Genomic DNA, 18,111 nt, shown 5'->3' with positions numbered 1-18,111 from the left:
GCTTAACCTCTTTCTTTTACTGCTTAGTTATTTCAATTTCGTCAATTTATATTTTATTCCAGTTAAATTGATTAACATTGTCTCAAGCAACATGAGAACGGGATTGTATTTGTTTTGGCTGTTTTTGTGGTATTACAACTTAATTTAAAAAAATAAAACAGGTTTTTATTATTGAATTCAAGTATTAATCAATTCTAATTTTTATTAAAATAGCATTATTTAACAGTTACTAATCTATATAAGTCAGTAAGTCATGAATAATATATATGTCAATAAAACATTATTTAAGTTCTGAAAGTTTTTTGTGCATGTAATTTATATTTTACAAGCAGAGATGTTTTGCTTTTAGAAAAGGATAGAACTAAAAAAATGGATCGTATGTAAACGTTAAAAAATGTCGCTGAATGAGGAAAAAGACGAATTTTTATACCTTTCCCTAATCTTTCTGTGCGCTTTATAATCGATTTTGCATCTTCTCTTAGTCTTTAAACTCAATTCCACATCATTCCTTAGCCCTTTAGGTAATTACTGCATTTATCCCGCAGTAAAGTACAAAAATGCCAATTCATCCCGCATTCTGCGAATTTTTGTTAACTTTAACATAAGGTGCTGTTCTATCCCGCATCTTGTACTTTAGTACTGTCTTTAAAATTGTAATAAAATCTCACAGACATTTTGTATTAAATTATTGCATTTTTGCATTAATGTAGCACTAGCAACGTACTAAGGTATACTTTATTTTTTGTTTTAAAATGTTTGTAAATATTCAGTAATATATTTTCCCACCGTGAAGTGTTATGTGGGGGCAGATTCTGATTTTTTAGGTATATATACACCTCTTTATTATTTTTAATTTAATTATTGGTGTAAAAGAACTTAAAAAAATTATTTTATGTGTAGATAGTTTTAAAATTTAAAGACAATATTTTTTTTTATGAATAATTTTTGAAAGGATTGAAATAGTTTTTATACTACACTTAAACATGTATTTCAATTAGATTAAAATTGGTCTGTTGGAGGTAGTTAAAATAAAATTTATTTTTATAGAAGTCAAATATCTATTTTATTATTTACATTATATCTATTTAATTTTTATGAGTAACAAAATGTCATAAACATAGAGTGTAAATAATGGAACAAATACTTCAAATCTTGCATAGTCAACATAATTCCTCTCAACTAGTTTGTGCATGTGACAGGTAAAATAAATATTATCTATAAATTTGCTCAATTAATTATTCCGATTGTCTAACTTACCAGTTTTATGTTTTATTTGTAGTTGTTAAGTAAATATTATGAAAACATGCAAACATTACATTTTTTAATGACAAAATAATTGATTTTCTTGTTTTTTAGTTTTATTAAAGAAATTTCCAAAAATGATTTTAGGACCAAAACATACAACAAAGGGTAATTTATCAATTCTTAAAATAATATATATATATTTTCTAAATTGCTGTGAATGCAATAATTATTTATTTGGTTTTCAAATAAAAATTGAGTTTTATTTGTCGGAAAAAATAGTTTGGATTCCTTTGAAGTTGGAAATTGTTTTATGGCAATTTTTCTTTCAAATCTTAATAACAATTTAATTTTACCATCCGTTGTAAATGCAATAATTGAGCTTGTTCAAAGATTTCCTAAGTTGAAAAATGAATATGCACAAAAAGGTAATGTATAAAGATTAGGCTGTAATGAGTATAGGTAAAATATGTTTAGTTAAACAAAACTTATGAAAGAATCTGTTCTTATTAATGAATATAATAATGCATGTAATTACATGTGGCAATGAAAAAAATTAGAAAATTGCCTTTAAAAAAATAATTATTAAATTTAAGCAATTTAATGTAGACCTTATAAATGTATAAGTTAATGTTGTTTAAACAATTTACCATTTTTAATTTAAGGAATTTATTTTAACATCGTTGATTTAATTAAAACTCATAAGTTACTAAATACACCCGGAAAATTTGATGATGACAAAAATATTCGTCTTATTTGTGCACTTAAACTGGCAACTGAGTTGACGAAAAACTCTACAACAAATTTTGTATCTGCAATGGATGCTGGCATTTTCAAACTAGTCACAACTGGATTTTTGGTGAGTTTCGATTTACTTTTATAAATTGTTTTATTTTAGTGCAGCATTTTGTTTTTAATTATATTTTCAGAAATAATTACAATTTATTTTGAGTTGCATTTGGTAGTTTGATTTGATTGTTCTTGTTGTTCTGCGGGAGTATTGTTTTTATCGCATAGTTTAAAACCTATCACAAAAATTAATTCTTTAAGTAGTAAAGCTATTTTTTTCAATCTCTAAATATAACACAATATTATACACGTGCATTTATAAGATAATAAAATTAAAAAATAATATTGCTGGTTAACTGTAGGAAGCTGATTACGACATAAAGTTGGCTTGCACTGAATTACTTGTTGTTCTACTTTCTTTTGATAAAAACATTGAGAAAGGTAAAAAGTCTAAATTTGTGTTTTTTTTCATTTAGTAAGGCAATTACTTTTTTTTTTGAGGCAATTTAAAATGTATACTTTTTTTTTTTTTTTTTGTGTATATCTTTATCCTCGATGTGGGAAAGTCGACTGCGCGACTTAAACATAGAGTAACATCAGTTACTCCGACCCAGTCTCGAGTTGCCTGTGGCAGTTTGGGATATTATAGAGACTATAATCGCCCGGTAATTATGCTGCTGATTAAGTGCTGGCTCAGCAGGAGTTCATACCGTTTATAGCACCTTACTCAAGGGCGCTACAGCATGAGGTCAGTGGGAATTGAACCCACGACCTCATGTGTGGTGTAGCAAGAGTTCTTACCACTACACTACACTGCCAGAAAAAAATAAATAAAAAACAAAAAAAAATACTAATTTGAAAGTTAATATTTTCATTATTTGTAAAGATAAAAAGGTAGGCCTAGTAGGTTACGTTAAAATATATTATGATAACAAAATTAAGTGCACAATTGATTATATTGTTTTTTATTTTTTTGTAGATTGTGAAGATAGTGAAGATATATTAAACAAGCATTATAAGGATTTAATAAAGTTATGCTTGTTTGCTGAAATTAACTCTGAATCTTTATTATCTCAAATGTTTTCAACTATGAATCAATTTATTAAGGAGCCAGTGCAAATTCAACTAAATTGTTTGATTTACATTTTAAAGTTTTTCAAAACAGGTATATATATTCATTTTTTTGCCTTGTTACTTTTTATTTAAATTAAAATATTGCAAGTTGTTTTTTTTGCTTATTGTTGTAGTAGATTTCTATTTTAAAGTATATTGTTGCATGATGCTTGTAAGTTAAACATTTCTTAAACTATAGACGGAAGTTTAGCAAATCAGACAGGTGCAATAGACACACTTCTGCATGCATGTAGCCAGCATGGTAATAATATCGAGGTCATTTCACTTGTTTTTCAAATACTTAATATAATGGTTTCAAACCAAAGGTGAATTCTCGCTAGAATTTTTGTTAAATAAATAAGGAAAATTTCTGCATGTTTTATTATGTGCTGCGCTTTTTTGTTTAAAATATGATGTAATGGTATGCATTTTTCATTTTCACTTTACCGTTTTTGTTGTTTTATCTTTTTTATCAAGTAAACTTTTATTGCTGTTTTTTATTTGCTCATAATTTTTTAAGAGTTGATAACGTGATGTTAAAACTGGATTATATTACTGACGTGGCTATGCAAGCAATTTTAAATTATTTGGAAAATGAAGAAATTGTGTTGATAATATCCAAGACCTTGAAGGTTAGCTATTGATTCACCTTGTGTTTTTCGTGATTACAGAAAACAAGGCTATAGTATTATTGTTGTGCATGTGTAATATATATTTATTTTTTATTTAAAGCATAACATTTCCAATAACACTACTATATGTTAAACACACCATATGTTATCTTTTTCTTATTTCAGGTTATTATTGAATCAGATGTTGAATACTCGCAAGTTTTTTTTGAAAAAGACCTTTTTAAATTAATCTACTTTACTCTAAAGCAATACTATTGCAAACATACTATATATCCAGCAAATATGACTGCTTTTGATGTTTGTGAATGTTTATCTTATTGCTTAGTAAAAATGATGGAATCATCAGATACAAGATTAAGGCAAGTTATTGTATTTTTTGCAGTTGTTTAAAATTTAATGGTCGATATTAAAAAAAAACATTGATTACTTCGACAATTAGTTTAACAGTAAAATTGAAAAAAAAAACTTTGACATACTATGACACCCAAATTAACAGAGTAACAGCTTATTACATTTTTGGGCTTGAGCATTTGATTAAGTATTTATATGTTATTTACTATCGTGAATTTTTTTGTATTTTATTGTAGAAATGAAGCACTATACAAAGCCTGTATGAAAGATAATGTTGATCAAGTTTTGTTGTTAATTTACCTTGGTGTTAATTTTAACTTTGTTGGTTCAAGTGGAAAATCTCCACTTGTAGTTGCATGTGAAAAGAATTATGTTTTTCTTGTAAGTAAATTTTGTGTTTTAATAGTTGAAAAGTGTATAATTTTTACTATAAATTACTTAGTGCAAATTTAAGGTTACATGTTCTATGTTATTTTAAATTTTTTTTTTGTTATAAATGTTTTTATCAAATTTAGTTTTTATTTAATTTAAACACAATTTAATAGCTTTGTTGTTATCCAAAACATCAATTTTATTATTCAAGGTTCAACAAATCGTTTGTTTGACTATCATGTTACAGTACACTGGTGTGTTAAAAAGTCGGGTGGATAATATTGTTTCAGGTTTACAAATCTGTCCTAATGATTCTAAAATTATCTCATTTCTACTTTGGTAAGAAATCTGTAAATTTTTGTATTTAAATTATATATGTATTTTTTAATTTGTGTCCACTACAATTTTTTATTTATCTATATACCATTAATTGGGCAAAGCCAAATTTTCAGTTTTTATTAAGTTACAACTTGAAACCTAATATAACTAATTACACTACAAAAAAAAGTAACTTTCCCAAATGTTAGGTATTTGCTGCATCGGGACAATAATGGTGTTGCTGAATGGAGTAGGGCTGGACTTAAGCAATTAAATATCGAAATTTTAAAACTAGCATTATCAAAGGTAGTAAATTTCGTATAAATATTTTTTAACAAATAAATCAACGAAAATATTAACCTGTTGCTATTATACTGGTATGCAATAACAATAACAAAATTTTTTTTCATAAAAAATTTGCCATTGATCAGGTGGATAATGGAACTCTATATTCAGATTTACATGAAACAGTTGCTTTTCAAATATGTTCTCTAATATTACATAACAAAACATTCAATAATACAGGTATTTAAAAAAAAACATGCTGGATGTAGGCCTATATAATTTTGATTTAAGTTTTGGTATCAATCAAATTATGTGCATTAAATTAGAAAAGGGATATTTTGAAATTTCTCAAACTTTTTTTGGAGAATTAACTTCAAAAATCAAAGATCAAACTGTGATAAAAAACAACAACAATAGTATTCTATGTTCATATTGTAATGGTTCAAAATCGAGTTTTAAAAAGTTTCTAAGATTGTCATTTAGTGAAGATAGTGAAAATGAAAATGCTTGTGGTTGTTATATTCATTTTCCTCCCAATATTGAAAGTGTAGAAATTCAGGTAACATCAGCTAATTTTTGAATAATTTTAAGTTAAAAACTGGATATATTATGTCAAAAAATTTATCCTAGTTACTCTTAACTTTAAACCAACTAAATCTGTTCAAGGTAGGATACTAAGGTAAAATAACACTATAAGTTATTAGTTTTTTAATTAAAATTAAATAAAAACCTAATTTTTTAGGAAATAAATCTTTCACATAATCAGATTTGTGATTTACTTCCATTTGCTAATCTGAATAACGAAGTTGGTAAAGTAAAAATCTTAAATTTAACCGACAACCTAATTACGGTTTTTCCAGACTTAGTTGCAAAAGTAAGTTTAATATTTTTAAGCTGATCTGATGTCTTTTTTATTTAAATAAGTTTAACTATTTTAATAAGTTAACATCTTGAGCTGATAAATATTTTTGTTACATCTGCCCTAAAAAGAGTTTTTTTAGGATTTAAAAATAACCAAGAAATAATATTTTTAGAAATTTAAAAATCTGGCAGAACTGAATATTTCAAAAAATTCGATACCTTCATTTCCCTTTTACATTTTGTATGTTTTGAAGTTTTTAATAAAATTGGATTTAAGTGATAATTGTATTTCAAACTATACTGAAAAGGTGAATTTAACAAAACCATTAAAAAAAAATTAAAAAACTAACACAAAAAATAAACAACATAATCATTTTTTAAAAATTTTTTTAGGAAGTTTTGCTTTTAAAGAAAAAACAATTTGGTTTAAAATTATTAAATTTGAGTGACAATAAATTATCTGTTTTTCCTGCTTGGATTTTCAATCATTTACCTCATTTAAACCATTTACATTTGCAAAACAATGAAATAATGAAGTTAAATCCTAAGAGTGAGTTCATTTTTTATATATAATAAGGATAATTTATTTTCTGCACAAATTTCAATATTTAGTTATTTATAAATTTATTTTAAAGTGCGGAAGAAGTCATGATATATTTAAAAATTTTTTTTAAAGGTCTGTTACTTAGTTTTGGTGAAAAACATGAAATTTGTTCCTTATTGGATCTAAAACTTCTTAATATGAAAGGAAATTGTCTTCAATTTTTAAAGGATTTTTTAAACCTAATGCCGAATATTGAAGAAGTGGATTTTTCAGAGGTTTGATTGAGATAATTTAATATGCATTTTTGTGGGTTATAATATTTTAATATAGACTTCTTTAGGAAACTTTGGTTTACTAATATTTACAATATTTCACAGAATTTATTAGAAGTTATAGAAGAAGAAGTTGAAAGCCTAAAATGTAGGCCACTAAAAGTTATTAATTTGTCATCAAACTTATTAGATGAAGTTCCAAAAATGATAAAACATCTTTCCAAATTACAGGTAAGTTAACTTTTAACTTTGTACCTGCAATTTATAGTCAGTCATGGACATTAAAAAAACTATGTTTTTGCTATCAGACTAATTTGTTTAATCAAATGATATTTTTGAATATACCCAAAGTTATTTTTTAGACAGTTAATTTGTCAAATAATACCATTGGACATTTGAAAGATGTAACAGATTGGTCAACATCCAGACTTCAGTGTTTTGACTTTTCATGTAATCAAATTTGTGATATCGACAATTTGTGTATTGCCTTGTGCACTAAATGGAACTTGTCTATAAAAAAGCTTAATATGTCTCATAATAATATAGAAACACTGCCAAGTACAGTTGGAAAACTTGAAAATTTAAATGTAAGCTTTTTTTATTTTAAAAATGAAATAAATTAAAATTAAAAAAAAAAAAATTAATGTAACTTTTAATTGTGTTTTTTTTTAAGACTTTAAATGTCTCATTCAACAAAATAGGAGTTTTACCCGATGAAATAGGAAATTTAACTAATCTTACTCAACTTGAAATAAAAGAAAATAAATTAAACTTGGACTCAACTATTCTTAATGGTAAAAACTAGCTATCTATATTGAAATATAAAAAAGTTAACTTTATTTTTTAATTTTACTTACTCCCTTGACCTTTTGAGTAATTAATTTTTAAATATTAACATTGAAAATTGTTATACAGGATCTACCACTGAAATTCAGAGATTTTTATATGCTCGCCTTAAAAAATCGGTTCCTCATAACCAAGTTAAATTACTATTTGTTGGTAATCCCTTAGCTGGTAAAACAACGTTACTTCAAACCCTAAAAGTTACAGGTTTTCGTACTCGCACTTTTTCTGGCAATTTTTTACCTAAAAGTTTGTCTTTTTCGGAAACAAAACCACTTTTGGCCACAGTTGGAGTGGAGGTTACTGACTTTATTTTAAAACAGGGGTCCAAGTAAGTTATACAATTTTATCATAATTTTTTTAAATAGTCAATGCATGAAAAAAGTGAATATCAATTTTTATTTAACTATGTTTTGTAAAAACATATAGAACCTACAACATAAGTGCTTGGGATTTTGCTGGTCAAGAAGACTTCTATGCAACTCATCCTTGTTTTTTATCTGAACGGGCCATGTATATTGCAGTGTATGATGCCTCTAAAGGTCCACAAGAGGTTTATTCCCTTAAACCTTGGTTGTCTGCTATTCAATCTCGAGCTACACATTGTCCTGTACTAATTGTTGGTACCCACATTGACCTTGTGGCAAAGTTAGTTGATATGACAAAAATTTAGATAATAATCAATTAAATTTAAAAAAAATTGTTGCAAAAAAGTAAGCCATAAATTTTAAAATTATTTTAACTTCTTTTTAAAACTTTATTGCTTAATACATGATTTTAAATAGAGGTACAAAGGAAGATTTATTCCGGTTGTTAGAAATTGAGTTAAAAAAAATGAGCCAGTTGCCATGGTTTCCGCGTGGTGCATTAAAATCAAATAAAATATCTCACGAACTGTTAGATGCAAAAGAACTTTCAGGTTTTAACACAGTGCATTTAAAGACAGTTATTTCCACTATTATTTCAGGTGACTTATGCACATATTTATGTAATTTACTAACTTTTAATTTTTTTCTGCTAACAATATTAATCATTTAAAAAAATTGTAAAATATTTGTGTTTTCTTTATATTTTGTATGCAAGATTAAAAAGATTTACTTCAAATTTTTTGAAAATTTATAAAAAGATTCAATAGACTTTTAATGTACATTTTGTTCCAATTAATCTTTTTTGTATATAAATTTACATAATTTTAATTTGGGGTTTTCATTTTTATTTGAATTTTTTAGAAACAAAAATTCATGACATTCCATTAGTTGGCGGAATGGTGCCATATAGTTTCATTCAACTTGAAAAGTTACTCAAAGAAGAAGCTGAAATTAAAAAACAATTTCCTGTGATTAAGTAAGTATTTCTGTGTTTATAATTAACTAAATAAGAATTTTTTACCAGAATACAAAAAACTTTATTTTTTTAGTTTTCATGAATTGGAATGTTTAACTCGAAATAAGAGTAACGAAAATGCTTTGTTCGAAACTGCAGCAGATTTAATGATGGCTGTTAAACATTTGCATCAAACTGGTTCCCTTTTACATTTTGATGATCCTCGCTCTAAACTGGGAGATTGCTTTTTCATTAAACCACATTGGCTTTGTCAGCTTTTAGCTAAGGTTAGTTTAAATATTTGATTTGTAAAGGAAATTTTCTTTTAATTATTAGTGATCAAATTTACAATGAGAAAAAAATGATATTTAAAATTAAGTTTTGATTTTTTAATTATAGAATTACATTTTTGTTATGTTAATAAATTGTTATTAAAATAAGGTTGTTACCTTTCAAGAAGATAGATCATTCAAAGTGTCGCCTTATATAACTGAGGATGGAATTCTTAGCAAAAAAATTTTCACACAAAATTTTATTGATCACCAGGTTTGTTATGTTTATGGATAATTTGTAATCTTAAAATACAACATTTATCAATAAAGTTGTAATAGTCTGGCACGCCCACCTTTAAACTAAAAAAATACATTTTATTTAGGCTATACTATTTATTTTTTACAAAATTAGCCTTTTTACAAAAACAAATCTTATATGTTTTTTATATGGATAAACTTGGCTGTTTACAAATATTTAATTTTAGAGCAAAAAAGATTCAGTACCAGTTGAGTTTCTACCACGTTTATTAAGACTGTTGGAAAATTTTGAGATTCTATTGTGGCAAGGTGGTGATGTTTATCTTGTGCCATCAAAGTTAGCAATAACTAAACCTGATTTACCCGAATTTAAACATGTAATTGTAAGGTAACTTTTTTATTTACAAAGTGGTAACTAAATGTAGTTCAAATATTAAAAAGCATGTTTTGTTTTATTTAAAAACCAAATGTATTATGAAATGATATTTAAAATACTGTTTTTTAATAGGGCTATATAACAACAAAAACAGGTTGAGAGTGTAAAAATGTTAGTATGTTTTTATATGTATATATATCACTTTAATGTTTATTTTTCACCATTTGTTTTTACAAAAAGGTCTGATGATTTTTTAAATAAATGACTAAAACCGATTTTTAAAAATCACTTATCTTTTTGTTATGTAATAATTTAACTAAAATTTCTTTTATTTTTGTGTCATGATTACAAAAAAAACTTAAATTCCTTTATTTTACACTTAAACACTATTTCAATTTTAGATATTTCTCCATGGTGTATTTACCTTTAGGATTTTGGCCAAGACTAATCGCAAGAATTTTGTCATTTGCTGATCAACTTCTACGAGGGTATTTAGCCAATTCACATTGTTTTAAAAAATCTCCAAAAACTTTAAAGTCCTGGAGAAGTGGAATGTATTTGGATTGGGAAAACTTGATTGAAAAACAGTTTGTAATTGTTCAAACAGGATCTACTGAATATGATAAACAGATTAGAAAAAATGAAAACTATTCTACTGCAGGTCCAATAATGTATGTTTAATTTATGACAAATTTTGAGAACAAAAACTGCAACAGTTATAAACATGCATTGATATGTTATGTATTTCAAAAATTAAATACTTTGTTTCCATTTAGTATATTTTTCTATGATTTTGAATAATGAATTGTTTTTTTAGCGATGATGACTTTGAGCATTTAAGTTACACAAAAATAGATAAAAAGGGCGAAGGTTTGGAAGTTATTGTACCAAGTAATCAAAGTGGAAAGGTGAGCACTTAATTATAGTTTATATAATTTTTACAGTTTTTTTTGGTTTACGAAATCACCTTATGTAAATACTGTCTTATGTTAGCTCAAAAACCACTTTTTTTAATCTTTACCTTATCTTGCTTTAACTTACTAGATACTTGTAAAAGTAAGTAGCACCACGAAATACGATAAGAGTTGTAATCATAGTTATTTTTATATAATCTTTTATTTTATAGATTTTGTTAGGTCAGTTGGTGGACCACATAAACAATCTGGTCGAAGAATGGTATCCTGGTTTGCTAGATGTTGATCAATTTGGAAAGTTGATGTTTATGCAATACACACCTTGTCCCATTTGTGTTGAATATAATCAATTCAAACATATAAACTCATTTTGCATCAATTCTTTAGCTGAAAGCACTATGTATGTGCTGTTAATGATTATTTTAAAATATTAAAACATTTTTAAAGATATACAGGAATTTTCTAAAAAATATTTGCTGATTGCAAATTATTTGCTTAAGTATTAAATATTTTAGCAAAAACACTTGTGTTTGCAGTTAAAGGAAAATTAGTAAATTGATTTTTTTAATAAAATTTTCAATACAAAAATTCAGGTGTAGTGGTTCATTGGCTTCATCTCCTTACAAAGTAAAAGTTGATGAAAATGGAAATTTACTAACATTTTGTTTTAATCATTTAAACAAACCTGTTTCTGTTTCGTCATTTGCTCCTGAAGTTTCTGTTGATGGTAAGTATCCATAAAATAGGTCTTTTTTAGTTTTTGCTCACAAAATATTTTTTTTGTAATTCAGTAAACTAAATTAAAAAAAATTTAGATTTTGATTTTAATCTTCGACTTGACCACACTTTGTTAAATTTTTACCCATCCAATCAAGAATTACTTGGTGATGGTGGTTTTGGGTCAGTTTATCATGCTTTCTATGATAATGAAGATGTTGCTATTAAAACCTTTCATAATGTCAGGTCTGGGTCATCTTATAAAATGCTAAGAACTGTAAGTTGTTTTACAGAAGTCTATTCATCATTTCTGTTTAATAATATTGATTAGAATATATTATGATATAAAAATTAACTGTTTTTTTAAATATATATATGCTTTGTTCTTAGGAACTTATTGTACTAGCTAGTCACCATCACCCAAGCATCATATCTGTTAAAGGATTTATTCCATTTTCAATACCTGGTAAGCCATATATACCAGCTCCACTGTTGGCACTTGAATATGCAAAACTAGGATCACTTGGTCAGTTATTAAGAGATATGACAAGAATGGATATAAAAGCAAGAAGTTTAGCTTTATCAATGGAATTAAGGCACAGGTCATAGATCTTTATTTAATTTATTTAAATTTTTATTTGTATTGTAATTTAAAAAGAGACTTAACTTTTCATAATTAGTTTTGTCCTTTAGAATTGTTTTTGAAATTGCTGATGGTCTTGAATTCCTTCATTCGAAATACATTGCTTACCGAGATTTAAAACCTGACAATGTTCTTTTGATGTCTCTTGATCCAACCTCACCTGTAATAATAAAACTTACTGATTATGGAGTCTCAACCCTAGCTTCCCCTTCTGGTGTTCATGGGTCAAGCGGGACCCCAGGTTACTGTGCCCCAGAAATTGTTTCACTTAGATTTCATGGTGGTTCTGTTTTTATGGGCCATGGAAAATTATATGGTAAATTTAAAAAGCAAAACAAAATAGCCTATATTAAGTTTATATTTATTCTATTAACTTTAAAGTTTTTAAAGTATAACAATATATTTTGTGAATAAAGTTCAACAAAATTGGCTACTAATATTTTTAATGCCAAAATTTCCAATGTAAAATAACATTTTTAGCAAAAAATGAGAGTTCAGAGTTTTTTCGATATTCAGTGCAATGTGATATTTATTCATTTGGTTTGTTGATTCATGAAATTGCAGTAGGAAAATCACCATGGGTTGATTATTTAGTTACAAACACAGAAACAAAAGAAAGCTGTTTAACGTCCATGGATCCTGATGAAATCATATTGGAGGTAATTTTTTTCTTTAACATAATTTTTAGATTAAATTTATTGTCGACAATCATCTGGTATAACAACAAAAATGTTTAATGTATTTTTATCATCTATAAAGCAAAATTGCAAACTAGTTTTGCAGAAGCAAATATTTTAAAAATCCAAAACGTTTAACATTTTCAAAGGATTTTGATTGTTTTATTGTAATTACATACAGGTTTATTAGGTCACCTATTATAATTAAAAATTTAACCCCCTCCTGTATAATATATATGTATGATTTTTTGGTTACAACATTTTGTCTAGGGCATTAAACCGGGTCCTTTAATAAGTTATGAAGGAGTTGAAGCATGGCCAGCTTGTCAACTTGTCATTGATTTCTGTTTAAGAATAAATCCAGAAGAAAGACCAACTTCCAAACAACTTCTACAATTTATTTCTAATCTAAACTTTTCTTCTTTAAAGTAAATTTTTATTGGTTTTGTAAATGTTAAATTTTATGGTATAAGATGTAAAATCGGTATTTTTTATAAGCTGTAAGTTTCACTCTACTGCTATAGTTAGGAAAGCCTAAAATAGCTTTTAATAGGCTAAAAAGAGCCTAAAAGTTGTTTAGGCTACAAAAAATTATAGGCGAAGTATTCTGTAATAAAAATAAATAAAAATGTTTTATAAAGAAGTTTGTTTCATAGGCCAACTCTGTTTTATGGGCTGTAAATGGCCCTTTTTTTTCAAGTTTGCATAAGTTATATTAGATAGTTTGTGAGAACTAATGCTAAAAATTTCTTTAAATTAACAGATTAAGTTCTATGTTTAATGAAAATGGGATCAAAGACATTGCATTCTGTGGTGAATTTCAAAATTTATCCACTTCAATTTTGTCTGCAAATGTAAGTACAAGTTAATAAAACTGTTTAATAATGTTTTTAATAATAAAATTGAATTAACTTAACTCTTGTAAAAGATAAAAAAGAATAACATTGCTTTGAGCTAAAAAATTAAATTTTTTATTTAGGTTTTCTACACAACACCTTTTAAAAACGAGTGTACCGATATTTTTCATAGCGTGTGTAATGTGAAAAAGGGTTATTTAATAAATGAAGAAAAGTATGTAACTTTAAGTAATGATCTCACAATCTCTTGTATGAAAATGTTACCATTTGATGTGACTAATAAAATAACTGATGAAGATTTAACGAAATCAAAATGGGGATATCCAGTTATAGTATTAGGCACTAAACAGGTTTGTTTAAAAAAACTAATTAAACTTCTATATATTAATTTTGTGTAATATGAAGAAGTATATATCTGCAGAAATGTGAGTTGTTATTTTATGCAGTTACAACCTTAATAATGCAAATATTACATAGGGCAAAGTAGTTGTTTGTTGTGATGGTATGTACAACACTAAGCATTCTTTATCACATCCAATAACCTGTATGACTATTCACAAGCCAATATCAGGTACACTACTTAATATTTTAAACTTGTTACTGGGGAATTTGAGATATTTTTTAATTTTCTAGCTGTAAAAATCTAATATGTTATTGGCATCAATAGCATTGTTTTTTTTGTATTTTAAAATAGCAAAAGTTGTTGCTGTTACTTTTAAGACTACATGTTAATGTATATACAGCATAAAACTTTTTTGAGTTTTTAAGTTAAAATGTGCAACTAAAACTTTTTAATAAATTTAACACTTTTTACTGTGTATGCATTAATGAAAAAAAAGGATTTAGAACTTGGAACTTTTATATTTTAGATGGTGCTTGTAAAAGTAACTGTTTTGTATTGGTTGGATTAGAAAATGCTACACTTGCATTATTTACAATTGAACAAGTATGCAAACTTAAAAATTATTACACGTATAAAAATAAACTTTTTGAAACTTAAAATGCTATTCATTTTGTAGGATTACTTTATAACAACTTGGACAACTATCTGTTTTTAATGTCAATTTCGCCTTATAGATATAATATATATAAACGCTTAATATTTACACTCACTTATTTTTATTTTACTATTTTAGATATTAAATACATATGATTTATACCCCTTACATAAACTTGATCTGTCTACTTTTGCAAATAAACATCCTATATCTTCCCTAACTTCATGTGGAAATTCAAATGTATTTGCTGCCAGTGAAAAACATATCATAATCTTATCTGTTGCTGATTCTGGTAAAATCTTTAAAGTTTTATTAGGAACTGATTAAAATTTATATAATTTTTATTGATCTAATTTTACTAATAAGTAAAGCTAAACTAAACATGTATACACAAAAGTTTATTATATACATACAATGTATATATCTTTTTAAGAAAATAGTTTATAGTGTATTGATTTTTTTGACCTTTATCGGTTTTTAACTGAAGGTATTGGTTTATTATTTTATTCAAGTATACTATTACCATAGCCCTAAACCATTATAATTTTTTTCGGATATTCAGGTACACCTTATGTATGTGGTACAAGAGTAGTTGGTAATAACAAAACATTCAAAGAATCAAAATGTTATCAGATCCAAGCAAGTTGTAAAAATATCTATGCTTATTGTGAATCTAGTCATAATATTTTTTATTGGAAAATGGATGGTTCTTCTTATATTTCTGGTAACATTGATGTGTTTGAAGAAATACAAAATTATAAAGATGTAAGTTAACATTTTTGTGTTTTATTTGTAAAATTTAATATAAAATATATTTTGTATTTATTAAGGCTAAACTTTTAAATGTTCATGGATAAATGTTAGTACATTTCTGTAGCTGCTGATTTTCAAAAATATGTTTTTTTATGTTACATTAATTTTTCTTAGACATCTGTATCATCTTCACCCAAAGAAATTTTGGTAACAATAATCCATGTCGATAAAAAACATGGCCTATTATGGGTAGGCACAAACCTTGGTCATGTAATTATATTTCTTGAACCAATTAGCATAAATACTAACTCAAAATGTCGTCCAATGTCTGTGTTTCATGATTTTTCTGGACCAGTGCAATCCTTATCATCAGTTAGAATAGGTTGGTAGTTTATTGTTAAACAATATAGTATTTGAAGCAACAAACTTTTAAAATATATCTACTAATATCACTTAGACATTTTTTTAAATTTTTTTAACCTTCTCATTGGAAAATTTTACAACGAGTAGTCATAGTATATAATACTGATAAAAATGTTTTTACTCCTATAAAAGCATTCAATAGTAAGTTTTATTTTAACAGGCAGTGCTGATTATATAATTGCGGTTGGTCAAGGAAACAGAAAATCACTAAAATGTCAAAGTTTTAAAGACAATCCCCAACTGGTAACAATGTTTTTTTACTTACTGTATTTTAAGTTTAAATAACCTTACAATTTAAATCCTTAATTCTTGAATAACTTCTATAATTCGCCTTTGTTAGAAACATGTTAATGTTACCATTACCAAGATTGCAGAAAATACAGGTTACTAATTTAATTTGTTTAGGCAAAAATAAAGAAACAAAGTTTTATAAAAATCTGGGATGCTAACTTCCAACCAAGGGGTTTCCGATTTAGTGAAGTCATTAAACAAAGAAAAACAACAAAAACAAATTGAACTGTTTTAATTTGGGCCTCAACAACAAATTAAAATTACGAAGTAGAAGTTATCCAGATTAAGTGATTTTTTCTTTTGCACATGTTTAAAACACAACAAGTAGTCTTATTGTAATCATTTTATACTAATAAGATTCAAATACTTTGAGTTTATACTAATAAGATTCAAATACTTTGATTACATGATTTTAATAAATTCTATTTTTGTGATTTTGAACATAAGATTTTTCTACTTCTAAATGATGTTTTTTATGCAAACCCATGTATAAGTTTAAAAAGAATTCGATTTTAAATTAATAAGTTCTATAAATATTATTTTGTGGATTAAATGGTTTTTGTTAATTAAAAATCAAGAAACTGGATTTTGAATTGTACTATTTTAAGATTTTTGAGAAATGCAGCGTGGTGTAGTGGTCAGAACACTTGACTTTACTACATCTCCCGAGCACTAAAGCAGCTTAATTATCGGATAACTATATTATATCTATAATAATATTGATAATAAATAAAAAAATGGTATTTTCTGTGTCAGTTTAATTATGGTTCGAAATATTAGATTTCGAACATATTGTTATTGCCCATATATTTATTTTTACTAATCCGAATTTTGAAATCGAATAACTTTTGATTTTGTGTATATAAATTTTTTAAATTTTAGTATGTTGTTTATTATCATATTGTGTTTCAATCCTCCTATTTTTATAACTTAAATATTATTAATTAATAAGTGTTTGTTTAATAAAATTTAGAGATCGTTATTAGGTTTTCTAATTTTGGTCAGTTATATATCATAATATTAATAACTAGAAAATGAATTAAAAATTTAATTTTTGTTTGTTTATTATATTTGAATTCTTGTTTGTTTATTAAAAATTAAAATTTGATATTAGGCATTTAAAATTTAGTATAATGTATTTCATAATATTAGTAATTAAAATACATATTTAAAAAATAATTTTTGTTTGTTAATTATATTTAAACGCTTGTTTATTTATTAAAAATCAAAAATCAATTTTAGGCATTTCAAACTTTGTCTAATGTATATTGTGATATCAACACATTAAAACTGGGTTAAAAAATTAATTTTTGTTTGTTGAGTATATTTAATTACTTTTTTTGATTTTTTAAATATTGATATTTTAAAACTTCTAAAATAATTTTGTTCTGAAATTTTCTTAATCCAATAATTTAATTCGTTTTTAGTCTAATAATTAATTACGAAATATTAGATTTATTTATTTAGTCAATATTCATAGTTAAGTAATGTTTATGCATAATTTTATTTATTAATAAAGATTAATTTTAAAAATGCTCAAATGATTTCGAACCATATTTTATTTATCAAATAAATCTAGTTTTTATTAAAATATTGACATATTAATGTATTATTAATAAATTTTTTAGTTTACTTTGTTCGACGAACTATAAAAAACAAAAGTATAAAATAGATTATACAGAAGTATGTAGCGTATCTGTTACTATTTTTTTATTTTTACACATCAATTTTTTACTTATATAGGGCTGTACCATGTAATGGTTTTATTTTAACTTTTTAAATATATAATTTATCTGCGTTACAACTTTAAAACTATTACACGCTATACTTATTTCGGTAACCAGACACTTGCCAAGCCCCCGGACACTTCGGCCAAGAAAATTTAAAAAAAAAATATTCCAAAAACTAACATATGTCATTGAAGTAACAACCAATAAAAACTTTTATATATACTGTACTTCATGCAAAATTTTATTTTGAATATCGG

General features: G+C 25.6%; 1 protein-coding gene across 3 annotated transcripts; it reads left to right on the top strand.

Annotated features, from left to right (window-relative positions):
* Nucleotides 1-72: 72 nt before the first annotated feature.
* LOC145749499 (leucine-rich repeat serine/threonine-protein kinase 2-like) lies at nucleotides 73-16,710 on the top strand. Of its 3 annotated transcripts, XM_082565278.1 has the most exons (47): nucleotides 73-161; nucleotides 350-1,199; nucleotides 1,357-1,410; nucleotides 1,525-1,670; nucleotides 1,908-2,101; nucleotides 2,394-2,472; nucleotides 3,011-3,196; nucleotides 3,344-3,470; nucleotides 3,665-3,776; nucleotides 3,942-4,135; nucleotides 4,364-4,508; nucleotides 4,711-4,838; nucleotides 5,027-5,123; nucleotides 5,249-5,342; nucleotides 5,429-5,661; nucleotides 5,845-5,976; nucleotides 6,137-6,271; nucleotides 6,357-6,513; nucleotides 6,640-6,782; nucleotides 6,885-7,010; nucleotides 7,142-7,366; nucleotides 7,453-7,573; nucleotides 7,695-7,953; nucleotides 8,052-8,270; nucleotides 8,408-8,589; nucleotides 8,852-8,966; nucleotides 9,040-9,232; nucleotides 9,387-9,491; nucleotides 9,703-9,863; nucleotides 10,253-10,522; nucleotides 10,669-10,759; nucleotides 10,978-11,165; nucleotides 11,359-11,492; nucleotides 11,581-11,759; nucleotides 11,873-12,084; nucleotides 12,176-12,441; nucleotides 12,606-12,784; nucleotides 13,073-13,230; nucleotides 13,566-13,656; nucleotides 13,782-14,009; nucleotides 14,137-14,230; nucleotides 14,529-14,605; nucleotides 14,796-14,949; nucleotides 15,220-15,422; nucleotides 15,585-15,792; nucleotides 15,994-16,076; nucleotides 16,239-16,710. In XM_082565278.1, the coding sequence occupies exons 2-47, from the start codon at nucleotides 1,132-1,134 to the stop codon at nucleotides 16,347-16,349; spliced, it is 7,056 nt and encodes a 2,351-aa protein (XP_082421404.1). In that variant the 5' UTR covers nucleotides 73-161; nucleotides 350-1,131; the 3' UTR covers nucleotides 16,350-16,710. The 3 variants fall into 3 exon arrangements, with proteins under 3 accessions (XP_082421404.1, XP_082421403.1, XP_082421405.1); XM_082565277.1 differs by lacking the exon at nucleotides 73-161 and having other exon boundaries at nucleotides 238-1,199; XM_082565279.1 differs by lacking the exons at nucleotides 73-161; nucleotides 350-1,199; nucleotides 1,357-1,410; ... (2 more) ...; nucleotides 2,394-2,472; nucleotides 3,344-3,470 and having other exon boundaries at nucleotides 3,082-3,196.
* Nucleotides 16,711-18,111: the final 1,401 nt, after the last annotated feature.

Source organism: Corella eumyota, chromosome 4, assembly GCF_963082875.1.
Source record: "Corella eumyota chromosome 4, kaCorEumy4.1, whole genome shotgun sequence".
Classification (NCBI taxonomy): domain Eukaryota; kingdom Metazoa; phylum Chordata; class Ascidiacea; order Phlebobranchia; family Corellidae; genus Corella; species Corella eumyota.
The sequence above is the reverse complement of the archived record's forward strand: the minus strand, read 5'-3'. Positions and strand labels throughout refer to the sequence as shown.